The 20642-nt window shown below is 40.4% G+C and overlaps 1 protein-coding gene across 7 annotated transcripts in view; it reads right to left on the bottom strand.

The window, feature by feature from the left end:
* Window positions 1-20642, bottom strand: part of LOC143907924 (cyclic nucleotide-gated channel alpha-3) — a 184399-nt gene that overhangs the window by 8079 nt on the left and 155678 nt on the right. For 4 of the 7 annotated variants that reach the window (XM_077425057.1, XM_077425051.1, XM_077425052.1 and 1 more), the window contains exons 10-13: window positions 14676-14816; window positions 10305-10457; window positions 8167-8316; window positions 2904-3071 (exon numbers count right to left, since the gene is read on the bottom strand). In XM_077425057.1, the coding sequence (XP_077281183.1) occupies window positions 2904-3071; window positions 8167-8316; window positions 10305-10457; window positions 14676-14816 (612 nt within the window). The remainder of the gene's footprint in view (window positions 1-2903; window positions 3072-8166; window positions 8317-10304; window positions 10458-14675; window positions 14817-20642) is intronic. The other 3 variants (XM_077425054.1, XM_077425056.1, XM_077425053.1) reach the window with 3 other exon arrangements.

Raw genomic sequence — 20642 nt, 5'->3', positions numbered from 1 at the left:
TAAGTATATCTTTCAAAAGCTCGACCAAAGTTCAACGATCAAAGATTCTTCGAGACATTAGTGGCGCGAAGATATCGAGGATCACGTAGCGCGGCGGTGATCGTTTGAAAGGACGCAGCGAGGCAAAGACGCGATTTCGTTGCGCCTCGTTCAAAAGATTTTCGTCAGCGTACACTGGTAATAGGCGTGGCGGCGAGCTGAGGAATTTAATTAATTAATCCCGAAACTATAAGCGCGCAAAGCAGCCACCCTTCGCTCACCCTGTGCGGTAGAAGGTGGCGAAGTTTGCTGCCGCCGGTTACGCGCACCAAACTTTCGAGCGCGCGGGCGGGGCATCGTCATAGAATTGCGCGGCAAATATATAATACAGTCGCTTATCCCTTGCACAGCTTCGGATTCCCCGGTCCGTAAGAGAGAAATAAAATTGTTCTCTGTTGAATGGAGAGAGTGGTTGAGGTTTTACCTGTATACCCCCGCGGCAAAGGTTCAGACCGTTTTCCCTTTGTGGAGAGACTCAAACGGGGAAGAGGTAGCTTAATCTTACCGCGGCGATATATTGTCGAGTAATATCGAGCAAATTAAATTTATTTAACTCATCGCAGCAATTTTTTTTTTTTTTTGCGGGTTTTATCCGATTGCGGATTAAATGTGTAATCGAGTCTCGCTTCAGTAATTTTTGAGAGACATATAGACGATAGACGGTTAAAAATTCCATGTACTTTTCGACGTAGCGTCTTTTCGACATCGTGGGTATTTGTCAGCGTCAAGTGATAAGTCGACTTTTTGAAAACTTTCCCGTAAAGGCTATGTACCTTCAAAAACCGGCTTTTCATCCACGACAGCCCACTTGCATTAGACGCTCGTTACGTCTGCAGAAGAAACGAGAGGGAGAATTGCGCGGGGGAGAAGGAGGAGAGGAGTTACCGCGAGCGTTTTTTAAAGCAAAAATTGAGGTCGGAAAGAATATTTTGAAACGACAGTTTTTTGGGAAATATAAAAAGACGAGCGATATAAGATAGACTTTTATATCATCCAGCCCTCGAGGCAGTCGGCAGTGAATACAATATTCTTTTCTTTAGGCACGAGCATGTATTTTACCACAGTCGTCGCACAATCCGAAAGGGAGAAACAAACAGAATGGGGACATTTTTTGACTTCGATCGCCGCTTTATTAAACTTTAAAGCTACTTTTTGTTACATGATAAAATTAAAATTGAGAAAAATATGAGAAAATTAATATCGGATCTAGCAAAGCGAATAAAAAATTAAAAGAAAACTTTGGTGGCAGTTAATCAAATGGTAAAAAAAATTATCAAAACTTTAAGAGTGGAAATATTTGTCGAAATCTTTTCTCTTAAAAAGTTGGAATAAAACTTGACCATTAATTTTAATAATAAAAAAAAAAAAAAAATGTTCGCAAGACGGAAGAGACTGAGTTTCGTCGTTAGTCGCAAAAAGTAACGAGCTCTAAAATAAGTACTATACGGCTGTCGAATCTGCACCCGTCTTCTCGGGGATGTCACTCGAGAATACGATACAAGGTATCCGTTTCAAAGACATCTTTAACGGCTATTATGCTGGAAACTCCGCGCAGTCTACTGCGTTCCACGATGGTTAATTCGTTAATGCGCCGTAACAGCGACGAGGATATCTTGATGGAATCCCCTCCCCCATTCTTGGCCTCGGTTCGAAGTTCTCCGGATGGCATCCGCGCCCCGTAGAACTTACCTTGTCGAGGGCGCGTAAACTTCCGCGAGTCTAGCTATTTTAACGATGGTAACGAGGGAAGTTTCAGGCATTCGGGGCGTTTCGGCGTTGTGCGCCAAGCAGGGCCAAGCTGTTCGCAAGACGCGTCGCGTTCGCAGTCGTATTCGAACCTGTTCACTCGTCCTCCGCGCCACTCCACGAGGACGAGTGAATTGAAATGGAGTTTTAAGCGTATTTCCGACGCGATACCAATTTTCGCGGATGTAGCGCAGCTCGAACGAGCAATCTTTGAACCGCTCGCGAAGCACGCCCGAGACAAACATGAAGAAAGAAAACGAGCCGAATTATGGAAGGAAGCGCGACAGCAGTTCTTCTGAATGCCGATAGTTAACACGAACTTTCCCGTTAAAGTTTCATCGAATAAAACGAGAAAAAAACATCGTCGTAATCAGCTAATTCGCGCGAGGATAACTAATAACTTTTACAAATCTGGATTTCTTATCGACCGTTACTTGTAAGATCTAAGTTGTGCGATCTGGGAAAGAGTGACCGCAAAAATAGCCTCTTTTTTCACCCTTGAATTTAGACTTCTGCTTGGTACTAAATGATAGTCTATAATGAGTCATGAATCCTCAGAAAGTTTCAGATATTGAACCGGCTTTTTATTTTCAAGATATGGAGGGTCAAAGTTGGTTGCGTATTCGCTGTTTTAAAACGTTGAAATGGAAACTTACATAATAATATAGGTTCAAAAAACGTATTCGTTCGCTGTTATGTGATTATTTACAGGTACACGCGAATATATGTTAGTAGAGTGAGTCCCCTCGCCTTTTTTTTCAAAGCCGGCTCAATCTGAAACTTTCTGAGGATTCATGACTCATCATAGACTATCATTTAGTACCAAGTAGAAGTCTAAATTCAAGGGTGAAAAAAGACAAAGGTAAATTAGGCTATTTTCGGCCTGTTTTTGCGGTCACTCTTTGGTTGAGGTATCTTTAAAAGCTTTTTAACTTAACTCGAGGAGAATTTCGAAAGTCGTTCATCCGCGCGCGCGTTTCGAGAGGGGTGCCTCTCATCGATTTGCCCTATCTATCTGGCGCCGTTAAAGAAATATGATAGCTGTTTGTATATACTTGATGCGCGAGCGTAAACGAGATAGAGAGAAAGAGAAAAAGAGAGAGGTAGGCTCGACTCACCTTTCTCCAGAGGAGCTCTCTTGTACTTCTCCAGCCTCTTGACTGCGATGGCTTCGAGGCGCACCCTGGCAGCCGGATACTCCTTGAGCACGTCCCACATGTCCTTCTTGCTGAGGACGAAGAGGTCCGAGTAGCCGACCGAGCGCACGCTGGCTGTTCGCCGATTACCTGCGTCGATGTAGCCATTTATTGGTTATCGGGATGCATCAAGCTTTCTTATGTAACCGCACCGTGCTCGATCTCTCGATCGTTTCCCGCCGCTTTTTATCTACAGCCGTACTCGCTATCATTTCCTCGATTCCTCGGATGCGCGTGGTTCCGACCGCGTCTATGCGCGAGCTATCTCTTTAAGATCCCTTTTACGTCGTTTCGTCCCCCCGTAAAAGCGCAGTAATTTTGATTAATCAGATTCGTTACGGTTCAGCGTTCTTTGCTAATTGATCGCTAGGTCGCTCGGCTCGTTTCCCCGACTTTTTCAGAGAGAAAGAGGCATTTAATTGTTCGGCGTTTGTTCGCTGATAAATTGATGGATAATGGGCACGAATTAATTGCTCCACGGTCTGCCTATTTATCCGTTTCCGAGCGTGTTTTTTTCCCACACAGTTGCAGCTTTTCGCGGAATGGAATGCGGTTAGCTTCCGGCAGAGGGTGGAAGAGATGAACTCTGCGCACAGACTATAGGCTAATAAAGTAGTTTACCCAGAATGTGATAATGACGGCGGCCGAGCCATTGTTTACAACTTTAATTGGTGTCAACGATATTTTATATGCCGGCGTAAAAAGGGCGCGTAATTAACAAGGTAACGAAGAGCGTAATTGCTTTAGACTACAGACGTGCGCCCGCGGTGTGAAACGTAGCAATAACAGAAGCTACCGTGCAAACTTTATAAATTTCCGGGGAAGATTTAACCGTTAGATAAATGTTATGTTCGGAAGTTCCGCTTCATTAGTATGCTACGAATGGCACCTGAGCCGTAATACAAATTGTAATAATTAAGCTTAAGGCGACGAAGGAAATTCTTTGAAGTTGATTGAAAATTATACTTCCGCGTCCGTGCTGAAGTTTCACCGTGGCAAAATTGTAGCACGTGGCAACGCGTCTCTCATATCACGGTGATAATTGTAAATAGCCCGCGCGCACAACTCGCGTCATATATTACTCAGAAAGTTTTCATATTTCGAAGGGAACGAAGCCGCTCTCCCCCGCTCAGCTTCTCGTTCGCTCTCGGTCGAACACGCTCAGAAACATTAACCGTATATCGAAGAAATTTAGCGAATGGGAATTTCATATTCCTCGAGTATCTGAATTATTTATTTCGAGCAGCTTTTTCGCAAAAATAAACTCCGACATGAAGGATATAAGTCGCCTAAAAGCATTTTACTTTGTCCGAATTCGCGGGATGTTCGAGTAAGATGATATCTCGCTGCTCTTTAGAATGTTGCGTAACTATAACATAGTTTTAATATACGATTAGGCGAGTATTTTAACGAGACGGCGGTACTAACTTTGCGATTGTTACTCGACTGCGGTACGATCGGACGGCAATTTTGTTGTACGTTCTTAGCGGAGGATTAATTGACAGTATTGTCTTTACGATAATGCGTATAATAAGCAGGCGACGCAAATTTTACGTTACTTCCTGTGGTATTGTACATCTTAATTTTAATAAATGTATACCTTATGTAGAGATACGTTTGTTGTAGTTTCTTTCGCATCGGTTTTCTTTCATCATCGTTGTTAGATTTTACTTGCACTAAGTTAATATATTTACAATGGACAATATATCAATGCTTAATACTGGATATATTGAAGGGAGGTAGTCTATTTTGCCTTTCCCTGTCAATGTTTTCTTCTCTTTACGTGTACTATAGGATAGCGAAAGCAAGTTCGGCTATCTTCCTTCATGAATAAATTAAGGTAAGCAAAGTTATACTGGACGTTTCAAAAAGTTAGCTAAGATAAAGGACACTAGAAACTACTGTAATCAATTTGTACGTATACATATATATATATATATATATATATATATATATATATATATAATATATATATATGTGTGTGTATAAATATATATATTGTGTGTATAAATATATATATAATTATTGATAATATAATTGGCGGATCCGAATGCAGGTCAATATATATATGAAATCAGCACGCATCACAGCAGTAAAAATTACAATCATCAATAAGAGCCTACATCAGAGAGTTAATGGCGATTGTGAGAAAGATACGTGAATGGTGCAATGAATAGTAACATGGTGATATCGCGTGAGAATGGAGATGCTCGATCTTAGGAAGCATTTGTAAACGGCTGTGCAATGATAAATTCTCATTAGGCAATCGAACACCTGTGTTAGAGCCATAAATAACCGCCATCAATTTAAACAAGCGGATAAGTCCTTTACAAATGCCGTCCCTTCAGCCATAATAGATAACAATTAATAGATATGCAAGTATAAGAAAAAGAAATGTAACAGTCTCAGCGTGATGTTGCAGCACCGATTGTGAGAATCAAAGATTATGATGCTGAAAAGGGCGCGACTAAAGAAATGGATCCAAATCGACCCAGTTCTAAGCCATTTCCTCTAATAGAGCTACGAAAGCGAAATAGAAATTGTGAGCACGACTGACTAAAAATATGATTCATCAAAACCTTATCGACCGGTACGCCTTGCGAGGGTCGCCGTTCGCTATTTCGTCCGATTGGCACATCACTTACACGTATCTTCGAATAATAAAAAAAAAAACTAATGAATAATTTCGATACGTTATCGACGATTCGGTCTATATCTGATCTCTTTGGCCTCTTATGCTTCTCTCGGAAACGCGAGTGTCGCCCAAAAATTCGCGCCGGTGAGTCCGCGCCGTAAAGAAAAAGAAGAATCTCTCAATCGGATATTTTACGACGTGTGTCATAATTCGGTCGGTCGTTCCGGTCGATCGTAAATAAAAAAAATAATAAAAATGAAGTACAGTAGCCGCGTGAGAAATACTGAAGAAGGGTGGAGACTAAAGGGCAATACGTGTCACGGGCCTTATTCAAGATGCGTCGACGGTCTCGCAACGACGGACTCCGCCACGAAATTCAATTACCCGTTACTGTTTGCTAGATAAGCAGAGTATTATAAAATTTCTGATTCAATGCAAACACAATACGGAATTCAAATGCGATTGATACCGCTCGCACGAATTGAAAAAACGCCCGCGGAATCCACGCGGCAATACCTTCCTGGAACGGGCGCCTTGTTATCTACGAGTATAACAGCGTATGAAGTTTACACTTTCGCGAGACAATATTGCCCGGGTTTTTTTTTCGTAGATACAATATACGCGTAGCGGAGTTACAGAGCTTGTGTTTGCTAAAAAGATAAGCTGACATAGCCGCCGGTATAAATTAGGAGTAAATTCTTTATATCAACCATTTCATAAAAAATATGGAGTTTCGCATTGCAGAAAAATTAAATTCATTTAACTTAATAACAGCACTAGATCTCGAGCACTGAAAATACGGATGGAGAGAATTCAATTTATAACGGATTAAGATCATTCAGATGGCGGCCAAAACGGCGGCTCTTATTAGCCCGAAGTTTTCTCGCGAATGCGAATGCAATGTTCGTTCGGCGAAAAAGAGAGTTTTCTGAAGGAAGTTCGATAGGAAAATAAAGTTCGCGCCGTCACCGAGGCGACTTTTTATACGCGCTGGCGGCCGTTGGGCGTTTATTTTTTCGTCTCGACGGGAGTTATTCGAAGGGAGCCGGTCCTCGAAAACAAGAATGAGACCCGCCATCGATCCCGGGCACGGACGGCTCTATCCTGACAGGCGGCGGCAATAGGATTGTCGATGCAGAGAAATTGGCGTGATACTTTGCATTGCCAATCCTTTTTCTTCCGTCTTCCGCGTTCATTAAATCGTGCAAAAAAAAATGTAAGCGAGAGAAAAATATTTTTCCCCGTTAATTTTCTTTTGTCAATTCGCGAGCGCCGCGAATGCGAATGGCTATTTCGGTTTGTTACAGTTGGTTGCCGTTCGGTCATTTGATACAGTACCGCGCGGGTCACGAAATTAATCTAGTGAGATTTATTTGTCTCGATATATTTATAGAATTCTTTTCGTTTAAATTCTTTTATAAAAAAATATTTTTTTCTATAATTTTCCACTCTTTTCATTTGATTTCCATTTCACATTTATAGCGATGCGACACTACATTGAGACACATATATAACTTCGAATTCAAATAATCAAATTTCGCAATAAATTTACGGTGACTACACATGCCATAAATTCTGCGACAAAGCCAATAATAATAGGAATATGTCCTATACAGCCAGCAAAATTGTATGGTAGATAATGCAACGTCAATCACATCAGTTAAATTAGATAAAGCTCGTTTTTCAGTGTGTTTGTTTGAGAAAATGTGATATCACGACTGTGATAACGGAGAGGCTCGTTTAATTCCCTGCTCATTTTATATTCACGTAAATCTAAATTTGCGTTTAATTTTGTTTCAACCGTAATTTGAAAATTATGCTTAATTTTGAAAACATCCCGGAAATAAGCGTATTAAGCGTATTAATAATATAATACGTATCTGTATTATTTCTCTTGCATGCAGATTGGAATAGTTATGAAAATTTTAAGATAATTACATTTTCGAGATTTCTGTCGGCGAAAGAAATGTATCGCTCTTAATTAAATAAATAATAATGAGGCGCACGCAAGTAACGATGTATAATTTAGTAATGTATTCTCTCTATTATAAAGAATCCTGTTGCTTTTATCCTAATTGTAATCCATAGAAAATATGGAATTTTTTTATTAAGTACAAATTTTAATCCTTTATCCTTTTTAAATTTACTTCGGCTATTTCTTGAATACTGTTTATTAATAAACCATAATTTTTTCCCTTGATGCAAAGAGACCGAAGAATTAGTATTCCTACTCCTCGAAGTTAGTTTCTTTTACAGATCGGTAATCGATATATATACATATATATATATAATTATATTCTAATCTCGTTCACCGCGCGGACGTCGTTGCATGAACGTCGATCGCGATTAAAAAAGGTGAAGATCGACAAGTGGGTCTGCGAGAAAAAGAGAGATAGTGAAAAATTGCTAGAGAGATCGTTTTTAGATCGGCTCATACCGGCTCGACGGCTTGCCCTCTCACAGAGTGGTAAGAACGTGAAACGTGAAAACGTGATCGTGAAAAACGAAGGGGGACAGCTCACGGGCCCCTGGTCCGTTTGGAATATTTACCGCACTCTTTACCTGCGGTCCCCATATTGAGAATGCTGATCTCCCCGAAGTAGGAACCCGCCTTAAGGGTGGCGAGCACCGTCTTCCCGTTGTCGGCCACCACCTGCAGTCGGCCCCTATTCACTATGTACATCTCCTTTCCCACCTCACCTGCAATCGCACAAAAGTGACGTCTAAGCGAGGGCTAATTAATTCCCGTCGATTGTTCCTATCCTTAAATCTAACTTAATCAAGGCGTTTACGCTACATCGCTGCTCGACAATCCCCCGATAACAAAGCTGGTATATAAAGGAACAGCGCTATACAAGCTACAAGTCATATTTCCCTCACTCCGAGGGATGAAAAGTTTTGCAAATGTACTTAACATAATTTTCAGTTCTTTTTATGCAGCAGCTTTTTTACGAGTCTATAAAATAATAAGCCGTCGACGTCATTGGTCCAAGTACAGCGATTGGTACATATGTCTCAAGATACGACAAGGGCTGGTACCTCTCTCTTACTACGTAGAAATGTGCTCGTATCATTCCACCAATTCGACTTTTGTCATCGTTAAACCACGACGTATTTTTCAGCGAAGGTACAAGAAAATAGAGAAAAAAAAATCAAACAAGGATAAGAGTTGGAAACTTTTACAACGAACACACGCACATACACAGACAGAACCTAGATTTTACCTTTTTGTCTCTTCCTAAAATGTCACACGCGGAGAAAAATATCGTTACAATTAATTGACGTTGGAAGGGATCGACTATAATAAAAAAAATAGTACAAAAGAGCGCAACAGGATACGCGAGGAATGGCCGTCATTTGTTGGGCAAGTAGTAACGCTCAGTCATAATTCCGACCGTATTCGCGCGACGCGGTGCAGCGGCGCGGCGGAAGTGCGCGAGGAAGGTCGCCCATCAAAGGTATTGCTTTCCGCATTCCTACGCGCACATGGCGGTCATTCCGCCGGTAGTGAAAAGAAACCCTGTCGAGAGAGAGAAAGAGAGGATAAAGTGGATGGAAGGCAAACGATCCGCGGGTAAGAACGATTCGGTTCTCGGCCTTCGCGCGCTTTGACAAGCTGGAATTACTCCCGCGACCGCTCACGGATCAAGAAATAAATACTAAATATGTCGATAAAAGTGCCAAGCAATAGCGTAAGGTTTTATTTGTGCAACGATATACGATGCGGGTACACGGAGAGTATCTGGAATGCGTCATAAATATTCAAAAATAAATAGCAGTCATGTTTTTCAGCGAATTCCGTTCCGACTAGATTTCTCGATATCGAAAGAATAACTGCTTCCTGAATATAATTGTCACTTAAATAATCGTAAATTTTGTTCCACGAGACAAAATATGAGTTGAAAGATAAAAAGACCACGTTCCGTGACGGTAGAGGGTACTAAAAATAAAAGAAGAAATCATTTTTGATATAAATAGCCATTCTGGATCGTCTTTAGCTTTTTTTTACGGTATTGAATTCTGCTGTATTTTATGAAAGAAATATATTTCCGGAGACTTGCGTGTTGAATGGCGGTGTCAGTCGTTAGAATTTACGAGCCGCTTCTGTATGCAACTGGACTATACCGAAGTAGTTATGCAGAGAACAGACAGTGGCTCGCGCTTCCTTCTATCGCGTTAATAACGAGCGCGGCAGTCACTTTTTCGGTCGTAAAATAAAAATATTCGTCTACCAGAGACGGTCTCCGGTGACGGGGATGGAATGAGAGAGAGAGAGAGAGAGAAAGAGAGAGAAGAGAGAGAGAAAGAGAGAGAGAAAGAGCGCAAGCAATCATTTTTCACACCCACGGTACGTCGTTTGGCGTGTTTCCAGCACAGCGTGCCTCCATAAGCAGGGCACACCGAATCCGGGGAGAAATCGCGGGGAGTGGGAAGAGAAGCCCGGTATCTCTAGGGTTCGCACCCCTGAGAAATGCCGTAAATGGCGAAACGGGGATGAGCAAAGTCGACTGCTAACAGCGGAACATTTAGCTACATTTTTTTATCTGAATCCTAATTTACGGCATTAATTCTTCCTCGCTAAAGTGGCGCGGAACGAGGAGTATGTGTAAAACCCACGCTCGGCCTAACGCTTCCGAGAACTCCCGCGCCGCGCCGGGAAGAATGATGACCGGGAGCGATTTACATACCTTTGCGGCAGATGTAGTCGCCAGGTGAGAAAAGAACGGGCCGTAGTCGCAGCACCAGCTCGCACAGGAAGCCAGCCTCCGTGTTCTGGAAAATCTCGACCCTCCTCAGCGTGTCCAGGTGCACGTTTATCGCGATCTCTGCCTTCAGCTTATCTGCGAAAAGCGATTAAGTGCGGAGCGTGAAAAAAAAGGGGGGAGAGCACCGGAGAGGAATCCGAATCTCCGAATTAATTCCGGAGAGTGCAGTTTATACTTTCGCCGCGCGGAACGAGCTGAAAATGCAACGTGTACCTACACCGTCGAGGTGGTTCGTTATAACGTGTAAAGAGAAGCGTATCCATTTTTAATTAACTTAGAATTTCAAAAATTTACACGATACGCGCCCTCTCCACCCTCGTTGTCTTCCGCTATTTTATATACTCCCCCGCTTGATATTTAAAATTTCTTTCGCGACGAGGTAGTGAAATGTTTGTGCGCAACAATTTACGTCGTTGCACAACAACGGCGGAAGTCGCCGAGCGCCGGAGGACTGTTTCTGTTGCACGGCGACTTCATCCGAAACTTCAAAGTGTAAAACTGTTCTGGAAAGAAACGGTGTTTTTTTTTTTTTTTTTTTATCAAAGCGACGTCTCATTAGCCAGACACACTTTGTCGTACTTATTTGCGAAAGGTGGAAATTCCTGTCGCAATTAGGTGGCCGACTAAAAATGGTCAACCAAAGGGAGAGCTCTTATAAATTATCGATATATGTACATCGATTTCGACCGTAAAATATTCTTTTTAATATTATCTCGCGTAAAATTATTCATATTTTCGCGCAAACTCATAATAATTTAAAACAGTTTTCATTATAAAGCTAAAACGCTTCGAATTTCAATGTTCGTATACAATTTGAATCTCCGTTAAATTTCAATGTTTGCATTCTTTTCGGAATATGTATAAAAAGATTTATTACTACAAAATTATAATTATTAATTATTTGCTGTTTAAATTATTTCTTCGATTAAGTAATAATGATTTGGTGTGGGAAATAATTGCGATTATTTCTGTGCGAATATAGGTATTCTTGGCGGAAGTACAAATATAGTATATGCTAATTAACATTAATACTGAATTAATTAACAAACAAATATACTCTATTAAATGTCTATTGTAATAAATATGGGGGGTTATTCAATTAATAACACCTCCGCATTAATAATTATTCCCTCGCAGATTAATATAGGAGTTTCGTAAAATAAGATATTGACTTGGTATTATTTCCCGCATGAATTCTTGATTAGCAGGGTAAAGCTTAACATATTGTTACTATTGTTACTGAAATAATTATAGCCGAGCGTACACCAGAAATTGGTAGTTAACCCAGAAGCACATCGGTCGTATAAGTACGCAATACGACGTTGCCATTGTTATTGCGGCAATGCGCAGCTGCGTAATTAGCACTAAGGTCCGCAAATTAGTGTTAATTGTGATTGTGCAAGCTGTTGCAAGTATCGGGAATATCGTTGGCATTTTTTTGCTTTTAATTCATGCAATTTTGTCGCCGATCGATATGCCTTTTCCCGATATATTAATACGTAATGCAGCCTAATTGCTCGTCTCTGTGTCCCGATATAATCCGATTATTATCGCCGCGCAAAAAATGTCCGTACCGATTGTTTTATTACGCGTGGGCACAGTACTACAGATTATTTAATTATTAATTAGAGGAAAAATCTTTCAGGTGACGTTCTGACATCTCGACGAAGTAAACTGCAAAAATAGGATCAGAGATGATAAGATTTGATGTGTCGTCCATTTTATATCGGAAGAAATATCTTTTAAAGACGTAATTTGAAATTAAAGAGGTATTTAATTATAAAGCGTTCTAAAAATTAATATTATTCATTAGAGGAAATGTCCAGTATTATACAGAGACGTTCCGTGGGTCTTCGATATCATTTCCGGGATTTTATCGCTCGCGTTATAGTCGATTAAACGATCTATACGTATACGAAAACCTTTGCATCGTAATGGCCAACAATTTTTCATTTCGCACTAATATTCAATTTCCAACTTCTCGTTATGTTGTGCATTATACTCGAAGGCTTTATAACTCGCGCCTTATAGCAGGTTTATTGCTTGGGAAATGCGCGCGCCATTCGAACGAAACGATTTTCAGGATGTTGTCCGCGGTCGTTCTTTGCCGTTACTCTCGTGGAAACTCGTCTGAAAAGCGCCTCCGCTTTTGCGGGGGAAATAATAACGTTGCTCCTCGCCATTTATTCTCTCTTTAACATTCTGCGCTCTATAGACTGCGTTACGTTAACTCGGTTAACTATGTCTAAATTCCGATTCTTCTCCCGTTAAATAAGGGGACGAGTTGAAAAACGTTATTACAATGGTTGGGTGAAAAAAAGGGCAATATGAAATACACTTTTCTCAGTTTGAGAAACAAAGGAACTCGCGCAGGAGTGGTTAACGCAGAAGCCAGCTGCTGCTTTATTACGGAGATCCTTTTCTACCAGTTGTAAGGAGAGCGATTACAAAGAGGCCCCTCAAGAAGTACAAAGAGAACGATTGAAAATTTTACGTCACGCCACAAAAGAACGGGTGCTATACGCAGGCGTGTGAAAAAAATCGGTCGATGTTTTCGCGAAAGCGAAATAATACATTTTCGAGAGTTTACGATAGCTTCGAGAAAATAAAAAACTGACAATTTCCTTCTTAGTGGGAGCTTGACTTCGCGTTAAGCACTCTTGTATATCTCGTGCAATAAATTTCAGCGTAAGTCCTCCTATGTCACCCGGCGCGGCGCAGCCCGTGGATCCTCGTTCCTTTCAGTTTATTTGCTTCTATACACACTGCGTTTTATGTTGCATATATATAGTCTCCTTTGTAGTGCGTCGCGAGCGATAGAATCATTATTACGCTGCTTTACTTAGCATTTTAATGGGGAAATTCTCAGCAGAAATATCGTTTCATTCCAATAATCGGCTCGGAGTCGCCTTTAAGTCGATTCAGAACTTCATTCTCTATCATTTACGAATCTTCTACATTTTACGGAAGCAATAAAAAAATTATCTAATTTGTTAAGGAAAAATATATATAATCCCATTTTTTATACTATAAAAATATTAGAGAGAAAAAGATGATAATATGTAATAAATAGATTTATCTGTCATAAAAGTAGGTCTTTAATTTTGTGTTAATAATAGCAAATATGATGCATATTCGTTATTGGTACAATATACAAGTCGATTTGGTTTTCTATGTGTTTTATGCAAATTCTAATTACGTAATAAATAGATTTATTTATCATAAAAATAGGCATTTAATTTCGTGATGTAGTAGATATATTCGTCACTGACACGACGTACAGATCAATTTGTTTTCCTGTTTATGATGCAAATTCCACTTACGTAAATTGTTTGTTGCATCACAAAGAGAATGTGGATTTAACGAGCGTGGGGGGGGGGGGGGGAGGCTGAATATATTATAATTTTCGGATAAGTCGGGAGCTTTCAGCGCGCACTTTTATCTCGCCACTCTGCGACAGGCGCCTCGCGCTCCAGCGAAAATTCGCCCACGTCCGTTTGCTCTCGCGCGGGTTTGCATTAAAGGGCGACGATGTCGGCAACCGCACACGTAGCCTGCTTACGCGTTGCTTTGCTCGCATTTTAGTTTGCGGATCCTGCCAGCGCGGTTATGAGATCAAATGTTTCCCGTGAAATTATATACGCTAACGCACCGCCGCGAAAGGCGGCGGTACCGTTTCATTGCTCTCGTAAACACTCGCCCCGCGTAATTTGCGCTCGCCGTTATTTGACTAATAACACTAATAAATTTGACTAATTAAAAAATAAAAAATTCTTTCTTCGGAATTTGCGACGGACGAAGTCCGTTACATTAATTACACGCTGCGTTAAATTACACGTTCGTGAAACAGCGCCTCACCCTCGCCTAGCCGCGCTTGCATAGATTCTGCAGACTTATATATAAATATCATAAAGTTACGGCCACGCCGAGACGACGCCGGATTTTCGTATATCTCGCGCTTATGAAAGTAAATTTGCGCCCGCATCTCTTCTATATTGCGCATTAATAACGATAACTACAGGGTGAAGAGAAGATAAATGATTCATATAAAAATAACTAATTATGTATGCGTTAATTGCTTTCATAAATCACTTATGCTAAAAATAACGGTATACACAAGCGCGTTTTCTGTAAAAAAAAGGAGCTCCGAAGTCGCGTGAATAATATTCGTCACAGATATTCTTCTCAATTTTTAACCCGCGGTTGCAGTTTCTAGATGTTTTTCAGCAAATTAAGCGCGCAATTTTTTTTCCCGCGAATTATTTTCGACATATGTGTGTAAGCGAAACCTACCTGGAAGACAACTCACTGCTTTCTCCTCGTCGGAGCACTTCTGCGTCAGCCACAAATAGTCGAACCACTTGATAACTTTAACCTGCAAGTGATTTGGTACCCTCCTCATCCGCATGTAAGTCTTCACGCCGTCCAGCTTCGCTGCAACCATCAATTACTGTTAGAATGTACACTCTCAAATGACGATAAAATAAAAATTGATTATAAATGCCTGGTGGCGATTATAATTGACCCATAACTTAATTTCTTAATTTCGCATTTATCGTGCAATATCTGTCACGCGATCGCTCGCGCTACACAACAAACAAGATATTAATTCTCCGCGAGCTAATTATGCATATACATGACGCACCGTTTCCGTTAATGTATAATGTGTTCCGGGTTCCACTAATTATCATTTAAGCATCGAAAATCACGCGTGATATCGTGCCATTTGCTAATTCGAGAACGTGATAATACGTCATTATACAAATGAAATGTTCGACGATTATTAATCGTCGCGGCCAATATTGACGATTAATTTTGATAAAATTGCATAACGCCTTCGGTCTCGCGTAAGTTCGCAAGCTGAATGATTCAATGAATGAACGCATTACAAATGTAGGGCTTGACAAAGCCAAAGAATTAAATTTTTTACGATTGGATTACGCTTCCATGAGAACGGTTTTTCATTATCGACATAGACTTTCTGTTCTGTCTGAAAAGCCATTGCATTGTTTTCACTTAAGTGAATCGATCATGCTGATTATTATAGATGAACGATATATTTGTATAACTTAATAGTATGTTTTCTCTGGCGCACTCTTATATTTCTCGCATGCAACTTTGGACCGAGGCAAAGACCATATATTGCCGTAGTTATCAGTTAATTGAAATGAATGAAGGCAAAAGAAATTCTTTCTCGCGGGCGATCTCCATTCTTTCTCATCTCTCCGATGAGAAAAGCATCGATGGGATCTGTTAATATAGTGATATTCTGGTATATCCACCGTACAATCATTGCACAGGTCGCAGATCAATAATAATGCAGCGAAACGGAAAACCAAGATACGGCTACAATTTTACGCGATGACTTATCTCTTGGCGCTATATATTCATACAAACGTAACATTCAGAGGTAGAATTGAACGAAGATATCTACTCAAAGTTATAATTTCGCTGAATATATTAACAGTAGCGAAAGATACAATAATGCTCGAGGTATTAAAAGAGACGTAGATTTTCTAGATTCCGTAGATTTTCGTTGAAAGAGATTAAAAAAATCCTTGATTATATATATATAAAAGATGATGAGCCAATTCGACATTTAATTCTATCTGAATTATAATGACGTTTCAAAAATCCGTACACGGAAGAATCGGATGTCAACAGCATTAGTCCGATTAAAAATAATCTTGTTAATTCAATAAGAGTATTAATGAAATACATACGTCATCTCTTGTTTTAAATAAAAAATTGTTGTTGCTTCATTAATACTGTTATAGAATTAACAAAATTAGTTTTTCAATCAGACTAATGCTGTTAATATACATCGTTTTTTTTTCATGTACATTTATTTTACATTTATTTTAAAATTAATAGAGATATCATTCTTAAAGCATTTTAATTATTGCCTCTTATGCATATTACGCACATTAGTACTGGCACGAATGTAAAATAAGAATGTGTAAAATAAGAAATTTGCATAATTGCGTAAGAAACGGCTGATACGTGCCCCTCGTGCCAAACTGTTTCGTTGACAGGATGTAATTTTGCAAGTACTTTTACGACGTACTTGAACAAACGCGGAGCGCGCACGTAGCACGGTTTCAGCTAAATCTTCTTGATGGCAAGCCAGCGCTGAGTAAATGTTTCGACGAAACGCAAAGTAAAATGTACTCGCGTACTCGCGTCGGATCATCTGAAGATTTAGCGTCGGTTTGTAACGCGTCGCATGTACCACGGATATTCAAAAATATACAAAACAAAGAAAAACAGAAGAATTACGCTCGGATTTCAACGCGGATCTGTCTCGCGTCGCTGAGGATTATAGACATTATTACTGGATTCACGTCGCTCGGGTCCGTTATACGTTTCGAGAATCTATAAATATGGATTACGAGGAATGAAGAACGCGTATCAAGAAATGAAACGTCAAACTGTCCCCGAACGCCAATTGTTATTCAATGTTAGATATTCAATCGATACTCAATCGCGCAAGTAAGAAGCAATGGGATCAATAAAGGAGGTATAACGTGTTTCTTTGTCAGATTACATCGAGCTGTTGCATTCATAAATATATTCGAACGTCTCAATCATATTTTATAGAATGTGTCCTATTTGGAAAAGCTAATTTCTTATGCAGTTTGTCGACGACAAACTGTCGACCAATATTATTTTTATAAATCGTAAAACTTTTCCGCAGATTTATATTTTAAACATAAATGAATTCCATATTCCATTAGCTGTCACACGTCTCTCTGGATTAAATTAAGTAATCTCTACGGTACGTAAAATTGGATATTTCGCGGATTTCATACAAAATATATGAAATTTTTCGCTACCCGAGAATCTTACGTTTTCAAATTTAGCCGGTCCTTTTTTTTCCATTTCGGATGCTCAAATGTTAATGCACGACGCGGCCCGAGAGTCCGCAGTGCGGAGTTCACTGCAGCGATCTAATTTTGCCCCCGTATGGCTACCGGGGACAACGGGGTAGACGTCGTTTCGGGATTCCATCGCCGATCTATTCCGATATACCCGCGAATAATCAATCCCAGATACTTCTCGGCGCCGGATTCTATCCGAACGGGATTCCCCGCGAGCGAATCTACGAGCGCAATCCGGAATTGGCCGAAAATGGGTACAAAACGGGGAACGCTGCCGCCGCCGCCGCCGGACTGGCTTCGTCTCGCCTGACTGACAAGGAAGAGGGGGTGGTTTCTATCGGAAATGGGCTCTCGACCGGCCGGCAGCCGTGCCCGTTTCGACGGCGCAATTTAACTTACTCTCTCGCTTTTCGCGCTTCTATATCGCGCGGCCCGCTGCGTCTCGCCGCCAGGATTCGCCGCCGCCGCCGCCGCGCCAGCCGGTCGGCGCGGGCGATTCGGAGGAAGGATATGGGGCATGGACCGATATTGATAATATACAGCGACGGCCCGATTCGGTCGACGGCGCGATCAAAGGAGCGAGAAGATCCTTGGCCGCGATCCAGCCGGCACCGTTCACCCGCATCTCTGATCATTTTTCCAGCGGGTTCATCGAACCGCGTTTGAATATATGGACGTCGAATTCGTAAGGAGCGTTCGATGGAGATGCGAATCTACGCTTCGGAATAAGGACGATGTCCTTCTTGGAGCACTTTTGCGCATGCAGCAACGCGCGAAGTGGTCGAGTCGAGACGTATATATATAATGTATAAATCTTCGATAACGGGGTTTCAAACTCGCATCGACGGGCTTGCTTCTCGATATTACAAATGCGAAGAAATATATATAGCTTGTGCCATTGCCCTTTTTTTTATAGTCATAAAAAACTGTGGGGATCATATGTGTATAATATTAAAATTGGAAAAATTAGCATATTATTAATTTCTCGATGAATTTCGTTATTGTTTTCTTCCGTGATATGTTTTTTATTTGTTAATCTACCGTTCGTCGAAGGACCTGTGCAAAAATATTTTAGATTCCGTAATTATTACAATATAACACACTCTTATCTCTTGATTTATACGTATATTCATTCTATGATGGTTTTTTATGCGGTTGAGAATCGCGTAAATGGAGTCTGCTAGTATAAAAAAAATTAAAAAATACGTACACGGAAAGAACGGTTTTGTTGAAATATCTAAAAATTTAGCTAGATATAGATCTAAAAATAATTTTGTTGCCCCATCAAAATAATTATAGTAAGTAGGTCACTGAAGTATGATGTATGTATAATGCTGTGAAAAATTTTGATTTTAGCAATCAGTTTGAGTGTTCTACATAATTATTTTGATGATTCAACAAAATTATTTTCAGATCTGTGTGTATCAAGCTAAATTTTTAAATATTTCAGTAAAACCGTTCTTTCCGTGTAAAAGAAAAGCTCGTGTGTGTTGTAAAAATATTTGTTTCACATATATTTTGCTTTATTTGCACGAAGTGCAGAAAAATAAATTTGTTATCACTTAAGCTTGATATACTTTCCACAAGTCAATTAAAAAAGGTCACAAAATAACGAAATAAGTACAATCAAGTAAGAACTTTTGACTCCTTATATAATAATTTCAATAAATACCATAGAAAGTTATATTTTCATATCGCGTAAAATGAGATCGCGTAAGAAAAAACCGTGTATAAAAAGTACCATATAAACGGAGAGATTATTTACCGTAGAAAAGAAAAAACTGCGGATAAAAAATACCATGTAAATCGAGAGATGAGTGTATAACATAATAAATAATATTGTATAATAATACTGTAAATAATATTGTAAATAATATTGTATAATAATATTGTAAGTAATGTTGTAGGTATATATAATAACTAATATGGTGCTACACAATTACTATTCAATTTTATGGTATTAATTTCTAGTTACTGTCGGATATTAAAGCGAAATGTCCGACACTTACGATCTGAAATGTTCGTGTTCACCCTGAGTGATCTCGAAGAAATAAAGGGGCAATGTTAAGCATCAAAGTGAGACGCACGTGCGTCAACGTGAAACGAACGTAAAGCTCTACTACCGTTGCTTAACGACGGAACTTTCGGCTGTTATTTCAAGGGTTAATGGAAGGCATTCGCGCACTCTTGATGCCAGCGGCAAGATCAAAGCGATAATTTCTGGGCTCGTTTCCAACTCCAACTCGATACAAGCTAAGTCACGTTTATTTCGCGCGCCAAAGAGACTCGGTTTTATCACGACAAATAGCGGGGTGTACCTCGAGAATGATTGTACCACTGAAAAAGAATTTAAGTGGATCCTATTATCTCTTTTCATAGACGTCGTGAAAGTTTCGCGGCGCTTTATCATTCCGCGAGCGAGAGATCAAAGTTTGGAGCCTCGGAGAAGTTAAATTTCAATTCGCTCGGAAATCAGCATGCTAAAATACTATAAAGTAGCGAGTCGTCCGTTGACGGCTCAGCCTCGTGAAAATGTATGATGCGCGCGTAGGGTAAACTCGGGCAAGATGGCCATAGAGAAAAAGATGGTCAACCTAATGTTCTTTCAATCTAGCTCGCCTTGAAACATCGAATGAGTTGGCCATCTTTCCTGTATGGCTATCTTACCCGAGTTTAGCCTATATAAACGACGCGAGTGAATTCTGTCTTTTCCTCTTTAAAAAAATTTGCACGGGGACTGCTTGAAAAATCACTGTTTGTCCTCATCGATTCTGGTCGTCAGGCTACGACCCCTAAACGACACGTCGACGTTGTCTGTCCGAACGCGCAACCTGAAACTGACAGTCGCAGACGAGGCTCCGGAAGATCGATGGATCCTCGAGACGCGGTCTTAACGACCTTGTTCCATGTTACCGATAGCTTCTACCGGAACGTCATTACTTTCCTTTCAGTCCACTCGATCAAGGCACTCCCTCTAATGAACGGCGTCTGTAAATAGTTTGCACGTAATAAAAGTAAAGACACCGCCAGACTGTCCGCGCCGATCCTATAAATCATCGCCGGCGACAGAAAAATATGGCCGCGTTATTTCTACGGTTATACCTCGGCAGGACGAAAATTCCATTTAACCCGTGTATTTTGTCACAATACTATTTCTGAGTCTCACTTTTTTCCCCCCCTACATTCGCCGTGTCATCCAGCACTGCGCAAAAGGTGCGCCTTTTTTATCCAAAAATATGACCGTTACACGGATTTCGTTTAAGCTTGCGTTACGATCGAGCAAAATAAAAGAGGAGAGAAAAAGGGAAAAAAAGGAAAAAAAAATATCCTTGCTCGCTCGTTTCGAGGGTTGAATAAGGCATGTGCTAAACACCCGAAA

Source organism: Temnothorax americanus, unplaced genomic scaffold (assembly GCF_048541705.1).
Source record: "Temnothorax americanus isolate GAGA-0224 unplaced genomic scaffold, ASM4854170v1 Scaffold9, whole genome shotgun sequence".
Taxonomy (NCBI): domain Eukaryota; kingdom Metazoa; phylum Arthropoda; class Insecta; order Hymenoptera; family Formicidae; genus Temnothorax; species Temnothorax americanus.
Note: the sequence above shows the minus strand (reverse complement) of the source record. Positions and strands in the feature narration are given on the sequence as shown.